The following is a 15,969-nucleotide window of genomic DNA, read 5'->3' as shown; positions in this document are numbered from 1 at the left end:
TACTTCAAAACCACAACTTCCTCGGACCCTAGGATACTCTTAGTCAAACACTAAGCTAGGGTCTTATGACTTGTGGAAAGCCCAATAGGATCTTATGACCTTTGGAAAGTCCCTGAAGAGATGGCCTATAATTGACAGCCTATAGTTAATGACCTGTGAAAGGCCTGTTGAGGAAGTGGTTATGATTGATGGACATTTTCCTTAGTCAATCATAAGAAAATGTCCTTAACCAATCATAAGACTTCTCCACTTCTGGAACTGACTAATCAGGGGATTGTACCACCTCATTCTATTTTTTATACTGCCTCAAAGGCTCTAAAAGCAATCTTTCTCAAGCAGAGGGATGACTGTGAGGAAGGTCTTGGACCAAATTGATTAGGGACCACTGGCATTCCTAATAAATTAACTCTGTCTCAGTGATTTTTGTTACAGATTGGAATTTTGTGGCTCACAGAATATCTATATTTACAACATGTACACAGATAAGCATATACATATATGTATATGTACAACACACAGACAAGCAAGCACAAAATATACATGATATTGGCACAAGGTCATTTTAATAAGGAAAGCACTAACAACTAAGGGAATGAGGAAAAACGTCCTGCAGAAGAGAGTGCCTGAACACTATGATCATCCATGATAGATTTAGCTCTTCTCAGCAGTACAATGACCCAAGACAATTCCAAAAGACTCATGATGAAAAATGTTATCCACATACAGAGAAAGAACTATGGAGTTTGAATAAAGATCAAAGTATACTATTTTCACTTTTTTTGTTTTTTCTTTCTCAGGGTTTTTCCCTTTTGTTCTGATTCTTCTTTCACAATTTGACTAATGTGGAAATATATTTAATATGATTGTACAAGTATAACCTATATCAGACTGCCTGTTGTCTTGGGCAGAGGGGTGGGGAGGGAGGGAAAAAAATACAGAAATCAAAATCTTATAAAAGTGAATATTGAAAACTAAAAAAGAAAAAAAAAGGGAGTGCCTGAGTTGAGCTTTGAAGGAAAGCAGGAATTATAAGAGACACAGTAAGGAGTGGTGCATTCCAGGCCTGGGAAGAGCCTGCCTGAACAAAGGTTCCATAGGTAAGTAAGTTATCCTCACACTGAGAACTAAGTAAGAGAGGCATTACATTTTATCAAAACAAGTGTGAAAGCTACTGTATGAACTGGTTGGTATTTGTGAAGTTTTATTTCCCTGCATAGCTGAAGAAATGTCCTGTACTAATCAGATCAAAGCAGCAAGGGAAGTTAAGAAAAGCAGTGTGAACACCATCTGAAATACATAAGTGGAATACCTCCCACCCCCATCCCCCTCCAAAAAATATCAGGAGGTTTTCTGGGCAACCATTAAAGTTATTCCCTTCTCCCTCTTGGTGCCTTCTCATCTGGCCACTTACTACTTGTGAAATCCTGAGCACATTTCCCTTCTTTGGGCCTCAGTTCTCAGTACTTTTACTTTTTCCTATAAGATGGGGGAGGAGAGGAGAAAAGAGATTATATTCAATTCAACAATATTAAAGAATATGTGTAAGGTCCTTTTGCTAAGTTCTAATGATACAAAAATGAGAAATGATGATAAATGATGCAAAACAAAATGTGATGAAGGTAAAGCTGAGATCCAAAGTGCTTGGATTAAAATTTAAGAAGAGAGATCACTAACAGCTGGGGGCATCAGGGAAAGCATCTTGGAAGAGGTAGCACATGAGGTGTTCCTTGAAGGAAAAGGATTTCAACAAGCAAAAATTAAGACAGAGGGCAAGATGAGTGCATCACCTAGTTCAGCTGGACTTTAGAATGAATGAAGACGAACAGCATGTGATAAAGTTAGAAGTAAATCTGAGTCAGATTGTGGAGGAACTTGAATGGAAGGCTAAAGAGTTTATGTTTTATCCTTCAGGTCAACAAGCATTTATTAAGCACCTAATATGTGCCAGGCACTATGCTAAGCAGTGGAAACAGTGGAACCATTAAAGGGAGGTTCCTTCTTTCCCCACATCCCAGGTAGTTACACTAGGAGTTGCATTCCTTAACGATCAGTGAATAAATCAACAATTATTCACTGTGAATAATTCAATAATTTCCATCTGACCCACTTTTATGTACAGTTCCTCCTGCTCTGAAAATTCTCACATCTACCAAAAAGATGGAAGTAGTAGGATTCTCCATAGGGTCAGAGCAAGGAAAATACAACAGAACTTAAGGTTTCAAGGAAATGGGGAACAATGGTGCCAAGGAAAATCCCATATGTGTATAGTATATCCTTTTTAGCAAGGGCTTTCTCAGGACCCTTAAATGCTTGCTTGATGTACTAATGATACAAAACTGATTCTGTTTATGCTGACATTTCTATAGGAGTTTCTGAAAAGTTCAAAGTATTTCATTTAATCTTCCTCATATTATTGCGAAGTAGTACAAAGGATTATGCATAGTATTATTCTTTAAAAAAATTTTAATCCATATATTTAAAAACATTATCAACAAATACAAACAAGCAGTTATGGGAATGAATTCCAAATAAAGTCATAACATCTAAACCATTTACAACCTGATTTGATTTCAAATAATATTATAAATTTACTGTCTGTTGCACTAAATTGGATGGAACCTCTATGGCGGACATACAGAAATACAAAAATCACACAGCATGACTAGGGGCAATAGGAGCTAAAGTGTTCACAATGAATTCTCTAATCAATTGAATCAATATAAAGGAACAAAATGATTACCTGTCCTGTGTCCCTTTCTGATTTCTTTTCTGTGTACTTATTTTGTTGCTGTTGTGTTCATTAACATATAGTAACTGTCATAATATGTGATGGTATTCTAATTTGACTACCCTCACTTTGCATTATTTTGTCTATAGGATAACCATTCAGCAATGAGTTTGATACATGGTTATCCAAAAAATCTCAACTACATTTCAAGCATTTCTTCTATTAATAGGTAAGAAATGAATTTTTACTCTAATTATTCACCAACTGCAACTGTGTAGGGAAGTCTCCTTTTACTCCCTATTCTCTGGCTATCTCCTCACAGGAGGATCAACTGCCCAGAGAAACCACACCTTTAAGTGAAACCCTTGCATTTCCTGGGCTGCTATTTCAGAAAAGCCCCAACTATCCTCTGCTTCATTTCCCATTCCCACACCATCTCATATCCTCTTTAACTACTTTGAGTACCCTACGCCTCTCCTTCCCACTCCAGTTCTGAAAGTAGAAACTATAACCAATTCTGTCATGTTTCCTGGATAGAATGTTTCAATCTACTCCAGTGTGGTGCCACTAACTATCCCTATCACTTTCTCATTCAAAGTCACCTCTTCCCCATTACAACATAAGTTCCTTAAGAAAGGGGACTGTCTTTTCATCTCTAATGCTCAGCACAGTTCTTGGTACATAGTAAGCATTTAATACATCATTTTCCATTCATTTATTCAAATATTATGGACAATAAAAATGACAAGTTCAGTTTACTCTGTCTGGGATTCAGCCAACCACACTTGATGTCAGAATATAGCAAACCATTTTCATTAACACACTAGTATTATGATATTGCAATCAAGGCAGAGATATCAAATTGGGATTCTCAAAGCAGTTTCCTAGAGCATCCCTTGGCCCACTACTGCTATAACCACACCAGCATTGCAAAATACAGATTTCCTTTCTACAAGTTTCTTAGGCAGAGGTGAATAGATGGGAAGAATAAGAGACAAAGCACCAGCCTTATCACAAAGATTCAGTTTAAAAGAGACCAGGAGAAGGAATGGAGAAAAAAAAAATAAAGAGGGAATCTAAACTATGAAACCCTGCTGCTGCCACCAGGACACACACATGTACGTGTACATTCATGCATACACAGAAATATATGCACACTGAGTGATATTTTCCTCAAAATTTCCTAATTTTAATTTGCATTCCAAAACCACTCACATTAACCCTGGCACCGAGCAAGCAGGTTTGATCATCAGGGTGACTAACGGCATGAAGACCAAGTAGGAGATTCCTTGTCAAAAGAAATATCTCATTCCTATATAATCAGTCCCAAAGAACCTTAACCCATTTATCAAATTCAATGCTCTGTCAACTTCCCCAAGTAATATCACTCAGTGTTCAAGCAGAAGCTGGGTAGCCACGTTAGTGACAATGCAGAAACTATTCTTGTTTCCAACACAAGGTAGGACTAGATAAGTTGTAAATTCCTTTACATTCTATAAAGCTATGTATATATAAGCTGTAGCTAAGATGTCTTTTAAAAAGAACAATAATATCCTCTCTTAGAAAGAACAAGACCATGAGAGGAACAATCCCTAATAAAGCAATGTATCTTAAGAGCATTTTTTGTGATAACAAAGAATTGGGAAGGAAAAGAAGCTGTCCACTGATTGCAGAATGGCTAGACAAGGGCAGCGAGGTGGCGCAGTGGACAGAGCACTGGCTCTGGAGTCAGGAGGACCTGAGTGCAAATCTGATGTCAGACACTTGAAACTTACTAGCTGTGTGACCCTGGGCAAGTCACTTAACCCCGACTGTCTCACTCAAAAAAAAAAAAAAAAAAAAAAGAATGGCTAGACAAACTATGGTGTATGATGTACTGGCATGTTCCTACAGAATAAGAAACAATATGATGAACTGAGATGAGCATGGGAAGCCCTATATGAAAGAATGCAGAATACTGGTAACTAGGAGAACAATATTTGCAATGCCTAAAATAATGTACAGGAAAGAAGTGAAAATATATATACATAAATAATGTCTTGGTCTCAGAAGAAATGATGAAAAAACATCTCCTTCCCTGTCTCATTAGAAAAGTGAGACATAATTCTCCAAAATATTGGTAAAAGTATCAGTCATACTCATCGTGTTGCTTGGTTAGGATTCACTGGTTTTCTTAGTTTGCAATAAAGGGTTAATTAGAAAAGATATAGGATGTACAAACAAAAGACGTGAAAATTTTATTCTAAAACTGCCTAAAAAAGAGAAGCTGCTCTGTAAGAATAAAAAGATAAGCTAGGTGTGATTAGGGAACAACTGAACAAATTATGGCACATGAATGTAATGGAAGAGTATTGCCCAGTAAGAAATAAAAAAGGGAAAATGGCTGTATAGATCAGAAAACACTCGGCTCTCCCTATTTCCTCCACAAAAAAAGACAGAACATTGCCTCAGAGGGAATGTAGAGCAGAAGAAATAAATAGCTGGGGTAAAGCAGTTGTCCTCCTAAGACAACCCAAGAAGACCCCAGGAAAGACCCGGCCTCCAGGGGCAGAGATCTGGCAAGAGTGAAGTGCGAACACCTCTAGGCTGACTCTATGGAATCTACAAACAACAAGCCCTGGATGCAGCTGGAAGGCAGTCAGCCTTGGGAATTTTCACCTCCTGAACAAACTGGGGACCAAAAGGCTGAAGAGAAGACTGAAGGGCCTTCCACTGTCAAGGACTGCCAAGCACAGCTATGCTGACCAGACACCCCTGGGGCTGTGGCTGTGGGGGAGAAGGAGTTAACACATGCCTGATGAGGGCAGTAGCACAGGAGCAGGGACCTTGCTGGAGAGCAGAGAGCCTGGTTCCTCCTGGGACTGGGATGGGATATTTCTTTTGACAAGCAATCTCCTACTCAATCTTCATGATGTCAGTCACCCTGATGATCAAACCTGTTTGCTTAGTGTCAGGGCAGAGAAGACAGCTGTAGTTTGCAGCCACCCCTCGGAGGGACTGCAAGGAGTAAGAGCATTTGCAGGACTGTGTGGCTGGGGGCCCTAGCCCTGACTCAGGAGTAGAGAGGAGAGCCCAAGTTTGGGCCCTGGGACAGACCTCAGAAAATAACAGTAAGAAAGACCTGAGGCTCAGGGCATCATTCCCCACACCTCAGGACTAGAGCTTGATTACACTAATAGCTACTAAAAAACAAAATAAAAATGAGCAAGCAAAGGAGAAAAAACCCAATCAAGAACAGCTACTATGGGGAAAGGGAAGATCAGGGTTCATATTCAAAGGAAGACAATGGAGCTAAAAAGGCTACTCTTTTTTCAATGAGAAATGTCAAATGGTCCCAAGCTCAAAAAGAGTTCTTGGAAGAACTTAAAAAGAACTTCAGGGGGCATCTAGGTGGTGCAGTGGATAGAGCACCAGCCCAAGAGTCAGAAGGACCTGAGTTCAAATCTGGCCTCAGACATATAACACTCACTAGCTGTGTGACCCTGTGCAAGTCACTTAACCCTTACCAAAAAAACAAAAAACCCTTACTTTAAGCCTTACCTCCCAGAAAAAAAAAGGGCGGGGGGCTTTAAAAATCAAATAAGAGATGGAGGAAAAATTAGAAAAAAAAAAAAGAACAATCCAAGAAAATCAAGAAAATTATGAAAAGAAAGTCCACCAACTTGAAATAGAAAATCAAAAATTTAAGGAAGAAAATAGCTCCTTGAAAACTAGAATTGGGCAAGGGGAAGCTAATGATGCTCTAAAGACACCAAGAAATAATAAAATAAAATCAAAAGAATGAAAAAATAGAAGAAAATGTGAAGCATCTCATCAGAAAAACTGATATGGAAGAAAAATAATGTTAAGAATAGTTAGACTACCTGAAAATTACAATTAAAAAAAATCTTGGTACAATGCTACAAGAAATTATCAAGGAAAATTGCCTAGCATTTAGAACAAGACAAAGCAGAAATAGAAAAAAGACCACTGATCATCACCTAAAAGAGATCCCAGGAAGAAAATTTACAAGAATATCATAGACAAGTTTCAAAGCTCCCAAGGTTAAGGACAAAATAATGCAAGCAACAAGAAAAAAAAAACCCAACAATTTAAATATCATGGAGCTACATTAAAGATTACACAAGACCTAGCAGCTACTATACTGAAGGACAGAATACTATATTTTGTAGAGCAAAAGAGCTCTACAAACTTACCCAGCAAAGTATAATCCTGAACGGAAAAAAAAATGGATTCTTAATAACCTGAAAGACTTTCGAATATTTGTGACAAAAAGAGCAGAACTTAATTGAAGATTCAACATAAAAGATCCAAGAGAAATGTAAAGTAAACATTAAAGACCAAATATAAGGGACTCAATAAGGTCAAATTGTTTATTTTTTATATGTGAAAATATTATCAGTGCTCTTATAACTGTCAACATTATTTGGGTAGTTTGAAAGAAAGGGTTGGGCTGAACTGTGTATGATGGGGTAGGTCTTAAAATAACTACGTACGGAAGATAAAAAGTAGTAATTGTCTCATACAAATGAGGCATAAAATGAAGAAGTAATACAGAAGAATCTAGTAGGGGAGAAGGCAGGCAGTGCTGGAACCTTACTCTCACTGGGAATGGGTCAAAGATGGAACAACATATATATCTAGAAGGATAAAAAAGTATTCTAAAGTCAGAAAGAAAGAAGAGGACAAGGGGGATGGGGCAGGGAAAGAAAATAAGAGAGGGACTCTTAGAGAGGTGGGTAGGTTAAGGAATAGGAGGGCAAGGTATCGAGTAGAAGAAAAGTAAAGAGTGAGGAGGAATAGAGTAAATTGGGTGAGAAAGGCAGTGAGGAAAAATAGGAAGAAGAAAAATACACAATAGCTTAGAATATGAATGGAATGAATTTACCCATGAAATGGAAATGGGTAATAGATTAAAAATATGAATTCAACAATATGTTGCTTTCAGGAAACACAATAAAAATGAGAGATACTCACAAGGATAAAATAAAGGGTAAGAGTAGAATTTATTATGTTAAAAAAAAGCAGAATTAGTAATCATGATCTCAGACAAAGTTAAAGCTAAAATAGATTTAATCAAGAGAAAAATAGAAAAACTATACTATATGTCAGGATTATCATTCAATATTGTTTCAGACCATTTAAAATAACTAGACAGTATAAAATACTTGGGAGTATACCTGCCAAAAAAGACACAGAACTATATGAACATAAGCATAAAACACTTTTTATACAAATAAAGTCACATCTAAATAACTGGAGTAACATTTATTATTCATGGGTTGGTATAAAAAACGACAATTTTACCTAACTAATCTATTCAATGCCATCCCAATTAAATGACTAAAAAAGTTACCTTTACTGGGTTAGAAAAAATAATAACCAAGATCATTTGGAAGAACAAAAGGTCAGGAATTTCAAAGAAACCAGGGAAAAAAGATGTAAAAGAAAAAGATTCAGCAGTATCAGACCTTAAACTATATTATAAGGTGAGAGCATTGTTGAAGTGTAAAATGGATAATTTCAATAATCTTAAATTAAAATTTCTTGTATAAATAAAACCAATGTAGCCAAGAATAGAAAGAATGCAGAAAATTGGGGAAAAAACTTTGATAGACATTTTCTCATATAGGATGTGACTGTGTTGGAATATTGCTGTGGTGTAGGAAATGATGAACTGCGTGATTTAGAAAAACATGGAAATACTTAGACCTATGAAGATGCTATCCACCTTCAGAGAAAGAGATGACAAGTGGAAATGTGCGTAGTACAGTCTAACATATACGTGTATGAGTGTACAGGTGTATAAATGTGTATGTTTATAGGTATCTATGTATGTGTGTACATATACATATATACATATGTATACATGCATGCACACACACACACACATATATATATGTATTTAATTATAGCCTTCTTTAGGGCATATGGGGCAGAGGGGGAAAAATAAAGAGTGCACAGCAGAGAACAATAGAAAACCTATAAGGAAGCAAAGAAACGTTTGGTAGCTTTGAAAATAATGTGTAGTATTTATTATGCAGGTTTTCTTGAAATGGAAATATATTGTTTTATATTGAATCCTCTCTTATGTTCTGCTGTGTACATGACAATGTTCTTTTTTTCTTTTCTTATTTTTTATAAGTTTAAAAGGAATAAAAATTTAAAAAAAAAAGACATTTTCAGAAAAACAAGACTTGAGTAAACTGATGACAGGATGAAGTAAACAGAACCAAGAGAACAATTTGTACAACAACACTGTAAAGAGAAATGATTTGGAAAGATTTAAGAACTATAGTCAATGGAATGACCAATCACAATTTCAGAACACTGATAAAGCATGTTACCCATCTCCTGACAGAGGTAATGGATTCAAGGTACAGAATAAGATACATTTTCAAACATGGCCAATTTGGGAATTTGTTTAGCTCAAATATGGATATTTATTTCAAAGGTTTGGTTTTTCTTTTTTCTAATGGAGGGAAGAGAAGAAAGGTTAGATAAGAGGGAGACTAGGGATTATCAATAAGGATGACAAAAACAAAAAGGAAAAAATAAAATAAAGAAGATTACTGAAGCATTTATTTAAAAAGCACATTAGGCCAGAAGAAAACACAGACATGTAAGGTAGCTCTGAAAATTACATGTTGAATTATACACTAAAAAAGAAAAGCAAAGTGTACATAAGAGAGTCACAGTTTCATATACAAATTTTTTCTGTTCCACTTTGAAAATGGAAATACTCATTGTTTTGTTAAGTCCAGAATAAAAACTTTTTTTTTTTTTAAAGAAAGAAGCTAAGTATGAACTCAATGTAACAGTTCTGACTCTCTTGGGACCTCCTGATCAGTGGTTATCATCACCACTTATAAATTGTAACCAATAAAATAAAACAGAAATGGAATGAACAGTGTCATTGAAACCTTTCTCAGACAGAGTCTCATTCTGAAGCCTTCCCCTAAAAAAGAGTGGTTTTGTAATTGACAAATTATCACCTCCAAATGAATGCTCCAACAAGTTCTGTCAACAAACTTCCTCTGAGAGGCAGCTAGGTGGCACAGTGGACAGAGCACCAGCTGTAGAATCAGGAGGACCTGAGTTCAAATTTGACTCTGGACAAGTCACTTAACCCCAATCGCATCACACAAAAAAGAGAGAGAGAGAGACAGACTTCCTCTAATAATAGTTCACATTTATATAACATTTTATGGTTTACAAAATACTTTATTAACAACTTTATGAGGTTTCATCATCATTATTTTGCAGATAATGAACCTAAAGCTCAGAAAGGCTAAATGACTTGCTAGGAAGTATTGAAGCTGGGATTTAAACTCAGGTATCCTATCCCCAAATCGAGCTCTTCAAATATATCACAATGTCTTCCTAACATGAATATTTCTCACTTCCACATTAAAAAAAAAAGACTTCAGATAGAGTCTTAATATAAAAGAAAAAGACATAATCTCTACATAATTTATTCAGATGAGAGACAAGATCATGAGATGCTTTGGATGGTCTATCATGTGTAATTTTGACCCTGGCCAATCCATTGTTTGAAGCTCATGAGCCTGGCTTTGATGTAGATTTTCTGTCCCCACACTATTTTTACTGCCTCCATGCCGAATCTCACCTAAGAGTCAGAGAGATAAGGAAGGCTTTAATAATGCTAACTGACCCTACCATTTGTCCCATTTAGAAAGCAGTTCTCTCAGAAAACCAAAGTTCCCCATGGACAGACTATCAGTTGCAATTTTCAAAGGTTTCAGTTTATGTTTCTGATTTTTTCTATCCTTTCCAACCTCCTGAAAACATAATGCTGCAATAAGTATGTAAAAGGAAAAAGGAAAAATTTTTAAAGTTGTCAATCCCATTCAGCCAGAGGAAAGTAGCTCAATTTCCTCCTGACATTTTGACAAAGTTTTCCCTATACATATAACCACAAGCATCAATTTTCAACCTTTGATGTGAGCCTCACTTCCACATATATCCAAACCAAAGGAAGTCTGGCTCACAATGTAAATGCTGCTGGTAGCAAACGCTCTCTCTTAGTCCACAGTCCTGCCTGAACACTCCAAGAGGCAATTTAACATTTTACCTGAAAAAAGTCCGGAGTTATCTATTGGGCCAGGAAACAGGTTGTTTTCACCCACATTGTACATATCCCAGCTATCAAAGCCCACATATTTCTTCCACTGCTTGAACCACCGGCTGTCAATCAGATACCTAGAAAAATAGACAAAATTTGACTAATGTAGAAAATTTGCTCAAGAGGCAAAAGCTTCTCCAATGCATATGTATACTCCATAAATATGGATTCACAGTCACTTCTCCAAGCTATCCCAATAAAGAAAAACTTGGGGCTTGAGATGAGCAAAATGGGTCCAATTCGGGGTTGTAAAATGAAATATTTACTCAAGGTAACATTCTGCTCTGATCTATACTATACTATACTTTTTTGCAAATGTGAGAAGCAATAAGTTTCTATTTTTCAGTAGGTTTAACTGTACTGTAATATTTCTGATAGCCCTTCAAGCTCATTCAAACAGAAGCCTACCCATATGCTGCATTAAGTAAGGCTTTTAGTATTTATAGAAATGTGCCAATTGTGCTCCCTTTCTCTTGCCAAGCTATATAATTATCCTTTTACATTCAATCTGCTACTTTTTATAGCTAGGGAAATTTATAGCAAATCTGGGGCATGTGTGTTTTAAGCACTTCCAATAAATATTACAACTAAATGTGGAGGAAAAAAAATCTCTGCAGAGCTGCAAAACACAAGTTTCTGGGGTATATCCCCCAGGATTTACTAAAAGCTAATGAGTTCAGGGAAGAAACTGAAACCACAGAACTACTTACATCCACCTAGATCAGTGAAAACTTAGTACATTCCTATATTCCATTTTCACTAATACAGTGACTAACAGTAAGTACCATATACATAGAACTGTATTAGATCCTCATACACAATTCTCCAAACAAATTCAGAAGGTCATACAGCGGTGAAGTTTAGCATACAATCCCAAACTTCAACTCTCTAACCTCCTAATTGAATTATGACATCTGTATATTCTAGAAAGTAATGAAGAATTTTTATGATTAAATACCCTCAAATGCATTATTCTGTAATCAATTTCTTTGTGTCAGGCAATGAAGCCTGTGACACTGCTATGATCTTACTGAAATTCTTCCCTAATAATTTTGGAAATGTTACTGTTGGTTAAACTGTAAGCTCCATGAGGGAAGGGTCTGTCTTCTACATAAATTTTGTATATCCTTTCCATTGAGTATCACAATGCTCTAGCAGAGAGCAGAAGATGAATAAATGTAATTAATAAATGTAATGTACTTTGCCTGTCATCCTACTGCCTCATTCACTTCTGAAAATCAAAAACCTGCATTTTAAAAACTTTTGTGTGATTCTAACAGTATGATGCAGAGCGTGTTTAGAAGGATCTTATACATTTCCTTACAAGCCTCATCAGAACGCTACTCAGAATCTAGGGTTTTGTTAATATAATAAATATCCTCTTCTCAAGGAAACAATGATATGCATTGGTTCACTTTCTGAGTCTCCAGAACCTTTTTGTCTTTAGAATTTGTTCTGAATTACCACCATGCAAACAACTTCTAAATATACCTATCCCTGGAGCTAGTTTGGTTTGGCCCTGCTCCTGAGCTAACAGCTCACTGCAAACTCTTTAACTTTACTATTACTTTACATAGTGTCACTAAATTCAACAAACTCATTAAGTGCAAAGTGATGGGCAGTGTGGCTGTGGACTGAGAGTTAGTAGATAGATGGAGAGCCAAGGAATCAGAAAAGAGGAGAGAGAAAGGCATCCAGCCACCAACATTTACCAGTAGTGTGACCCTGAGCAAGTCACCTAAATTCTGAAAACTCCATACAACTCTCTAAATTACAGAAGAGTTGCCCCTCTTTGTTGGTAAGGAAGTATACACAACACACTTTAAATCACAGGTCCAGCCCAACACACACACCCAATATGTGCAAGACATATTCCCACTCTCAACCTTACATCACTTTCATTCCTTTTTACTGACAAAATTTGAGCATCATATTTAGCTTTTCAGTAGTCAAAGTTAATTGCTTCTTAAAACAGCTAGCATTTATATAGTGTATACAGTGCTTTAAGGCTTGCAAAGCACAGTACACATTACCTCATTTGATCTTTCACATTATGCCATCATCCATCCATTGCACTATCAGGACTATAAAGATTCATGGCTCCATTTCTCCCTCTAAATAACCAAACACCAAATCCCAATGTAAGCCTTGGTCACCTACTATCTAGAATACAACTCAGTTCTGCTTCCTGGATACTTTTCTCTCCAACTCCAAAATTACCTTTGGTCCTATCAATTCTCTCTCCAAAACACTTCACAGTTCCCATAATCCTTCTATTAATGCAAGTTATTTGTTTTGGGCTTACAAGTCCTCAACCAATCAAGTGGCAGAGGCAACATCTTTCATCTTTCCCCACACCCTCCTTTCAAAGAAGTTTCTTCATTCCTTGCTCTCATTATTCCAGCTCCCACTCCCAGGAGCACCTGTCTATGCTTACTCACAACCCAGTTCCTTACACACTCCCTTCAAAATTCACCTCAAACCTACTTTCCTCCAGGGTGTTCATGCCAATTAGGAAGAGGCAAGGAGGGTTACCACCCTCTGCAATAGGGTACCTCCCAGGAAAGTTTCAGCATTTAAGGGTCCAAAATTATTCAGGGGGAGGGCTTGGGATAGGGAAGGATAATGGAAAATAAGGTAAATGGAGATCTAGAACATATCTACAAGTGAAGATGTGAAACCTTCGAGAGGAACAAGAAAACATGGGGCATGTCAAATGGAGAAGTCAACAAGTATTTACCAAATGTCTACCTACTAAGTGTCAGGCCCTACGTTAAAGGAGGATCAGGTAAGAGGCTTCAAGAAAAAGGCCTGAGGGAGCTAAAGGAAATGATTTAAGGCAGGATCATAAGAGCCTCATTGAACTTAGGGAAGGGAGGAGAAAAAGCCTTCAGGGTCCGTCCTGGGCTGGAGACAAGGGAAAGGTGAGTCGATAGGTGGGGTAGGGGGAGGGTAATTGAGAAGATTCCGGAGCCAGGCCTGGGCCGAGGTGGAACCCGGGAAGGCCGCGGGGCTGGGCTGGTGTAGAGAAGCTATGAGACTGGCCTTGGACAGAAGGGACGGCAGCGGCTACGAGGGAGGCCGGCCGGGAAAAGGGAAAGGAAAACCGCAGGGCAGGCTTGGGCCGAAGGCCTGGGAAGGCTGCAGGTCAGGGCCTGGGTCGGGAAGTGAGGACCACGGGAGCGGCTGCCAGGTGCCAGGTGCCAGCGCCAGGACACATGCCCTCCGTGGCTGGGGTTCGAGGTCTCACCATTGTGCCCCTCGCTGAAGGGCCGTCCTCATCAAGGCCCCGAGCTCTGATTTCTGGGTCTCCGCGTCCGGCCGCTGCCCGCAACCTCCGCCTTCCGCCATCTCCTTCCCCAGCTCCGGCCCTGCCGGCCCGGACATCCGCCTGGCGCACAGCGCGCTCCCCGCCGCGCCCCACGCGCTGCACGCACGCACGCACGCTCGCACGCACGCTTCTCACAGCGCCGTCCACGCGCTCCGCCCCCTCCCAAACCGGGCCCCGCCCTGAGCGTCAGCCCGACTGGCCACGCCCAGTCCGCGTGCCCCGCAACCGGGCACGCGCTTCTAGGGAGGGGTTGGGGGAAAGGCGGAAGAAAACGAGAGAACGGGACCGCGCAGCTAGGGCTGCTGGGCGGAAGGGCGGCGACCCCGGGCGAGGAGCTGGGCGCCGAGCCTCAGGCTGCGAGCCACGCCCGGCCCCTCCCCCACAGCCTGCTACTTCCTGGTCTCCAACCGACGTTTCCTCTCTCCCTTCCCCCCAAACCTGGGGCTCGGGTCCCCGCCAAGTTAGGTCCCATCCCTTCCCAGAGCCTCCTAGAGCGAGTTCCGTAACTGCTTCTGGGGGCCCCCAGTTTCCCCGTCTGTAAAACGCTAGGGTTGGCTTCAGATTGCCCCCGAAGTCCCTTCCCGCTGTGACCTTGGGTGATTGTGGGAGAGAAGGGGAAACAAGAAAGAAGCCAAGGTCCGCGGGGATGCCCGTCCCCAGGGCTTCCTTGCCGTGCCCCTGCCTCCTGCTTGCCCTCCCTGAGCTCGTGGCTTCGCCCTTGCCATCTTGGACTCAAGCAGACCTTTGCGGCTTCTCGCCACCCCCCAAGGGGAGCTCGGGGCACCCCCCCACCTTTGTTCCTGGGCCGGCTGGGAACTTCCACCCCGCAGTATGTGGCTGCCCTCGAAATTTTTTTTAGAGCTGCTTTCGGCTCTCTGTTGCAGGGAATACAGGGGAAGGAGCCTTGCTCGTTATTTGCCCGGGGATCAAAGTTAGATCAGAGTTAGAAAGAAAACACCGTTGGGCTCGAGATGAGAGATGTGAGCAGAGGAGTGGCAGACTGGTATACCGACATGTGCTCAGCAAGACAGCTGCCTGAAGTATTGTCCCGAGACTGTCTCCCCTTAAAGTCTAGCGGTTTTAATGCGGGGTTTAGGCTAGCGTGGAAGAGAGAGGATAAATGAACGAATTGTATAGGTGCGTTCGTTTATCATTATTTGAGCCTCTTCTTCGAGGTACTGACCAGATTAAAAAAAAAAAAAAGTGAAGTTCCTACCCTCAAAAATCTTAAAATGCAGCAGAAGAAATAAGCCCAAGAAAACAAAAGTCCTCAAACCCAAAACTATGATATAAGGCAGAAGTGCTACAAGAGAGATGAATTGCTGCTGTGGAGTCCATTAGAACACCTTCTTAGAAAAGGTAGCCTCTGAACTGAGCATTAAAGGAGAGCTAGGATTTCAACAGGTGGAGATGGCAATCACTTAGAACTTGGAAGAGTTCTCAGGTGACCTCAGAGATCATCTAAAGCTAACCCTCACATTTTACAGACAGGGAAACTTAAGGTTGAAAACCGAAGAGGACTTGAAAATCATTCAGGCCAGGGATTTTCAAAGAGGGGAGTCCTTGAGATCAAAACTAAGATGTTTTGGTTTCTAATACGGCAAATATCAATAGACAGAAGCTACATTAAAAAAAAAGACTCTTTAACATCCTCAATAATTTTTAAGAATGTAAAGGGATCCTAAGACCAAAAAGTTTAAAAAACGCCTAATCTAATAGCCCAACCTACTCAGGCCTATGAAAGAAAACGGAAATAAAGAACAA

The 15,969-nt window shown here is 39.5% G+C and overlaps 1 protein-coding gene across 4 annotated transcripts in view; it reads right to left on the bottom strand.

Moving 5' to 3' along the window:
• USP4 (ubiquitin specific peptidase 4) overlaps positions 1–14,261 on the bottom strand; it is a 71,893-nt gene extending 57,632 nt beyond the window's left edge. For 3 of the 4 annotated variants that reach the window (XM_027836870.1, XM_027836872.1, XM_027836871.1), the window contains exons 1-2: positions 14,125–14,244; positions 10,824–10,951 (exon numbers count right to left, since the gene is read on the bottom strand). In XM_027836870.1, coding sequence (XP_027692671.1) covers positions 10,824–10,951; positions 14,125–14,225 — 229 coding nt within the window. In that variant the 5' untranslated portion in view covers positions 14,226–14,244. Of the gene's footprint in view, positions 1–10,823; positions 10,952–14,124 lie in introns of all 4 variants that reach the window. The other variant, XM_027836869.1, reaches the window with a different exon arrangement.
• Between the last annotated feature and the right edge of the window lie 1,708 nt (positions 14,262–15,969).

Source organism: Vombatus ursinus, unplaced genomic scaffold, assembly GCF_900497805.2.
Source record: "Vombatus ursinus unplaced genomic scaffold, bare-nosed wombat genome assembly UNPS02014820.1, whole genome shotgun sequence".
NCBI classification, from domain to species: Eukaryota; Metazoa; Chordata; class Mammalia; order Diprotodontia; family Vombatidae; genus Vombatus; species Vombatus ursinus.
The sequence above is the reverse complement of the archived record's forward strand: the minus strand, read 5'-3'. Positions and strand labels throughout refer to the sequence as shown.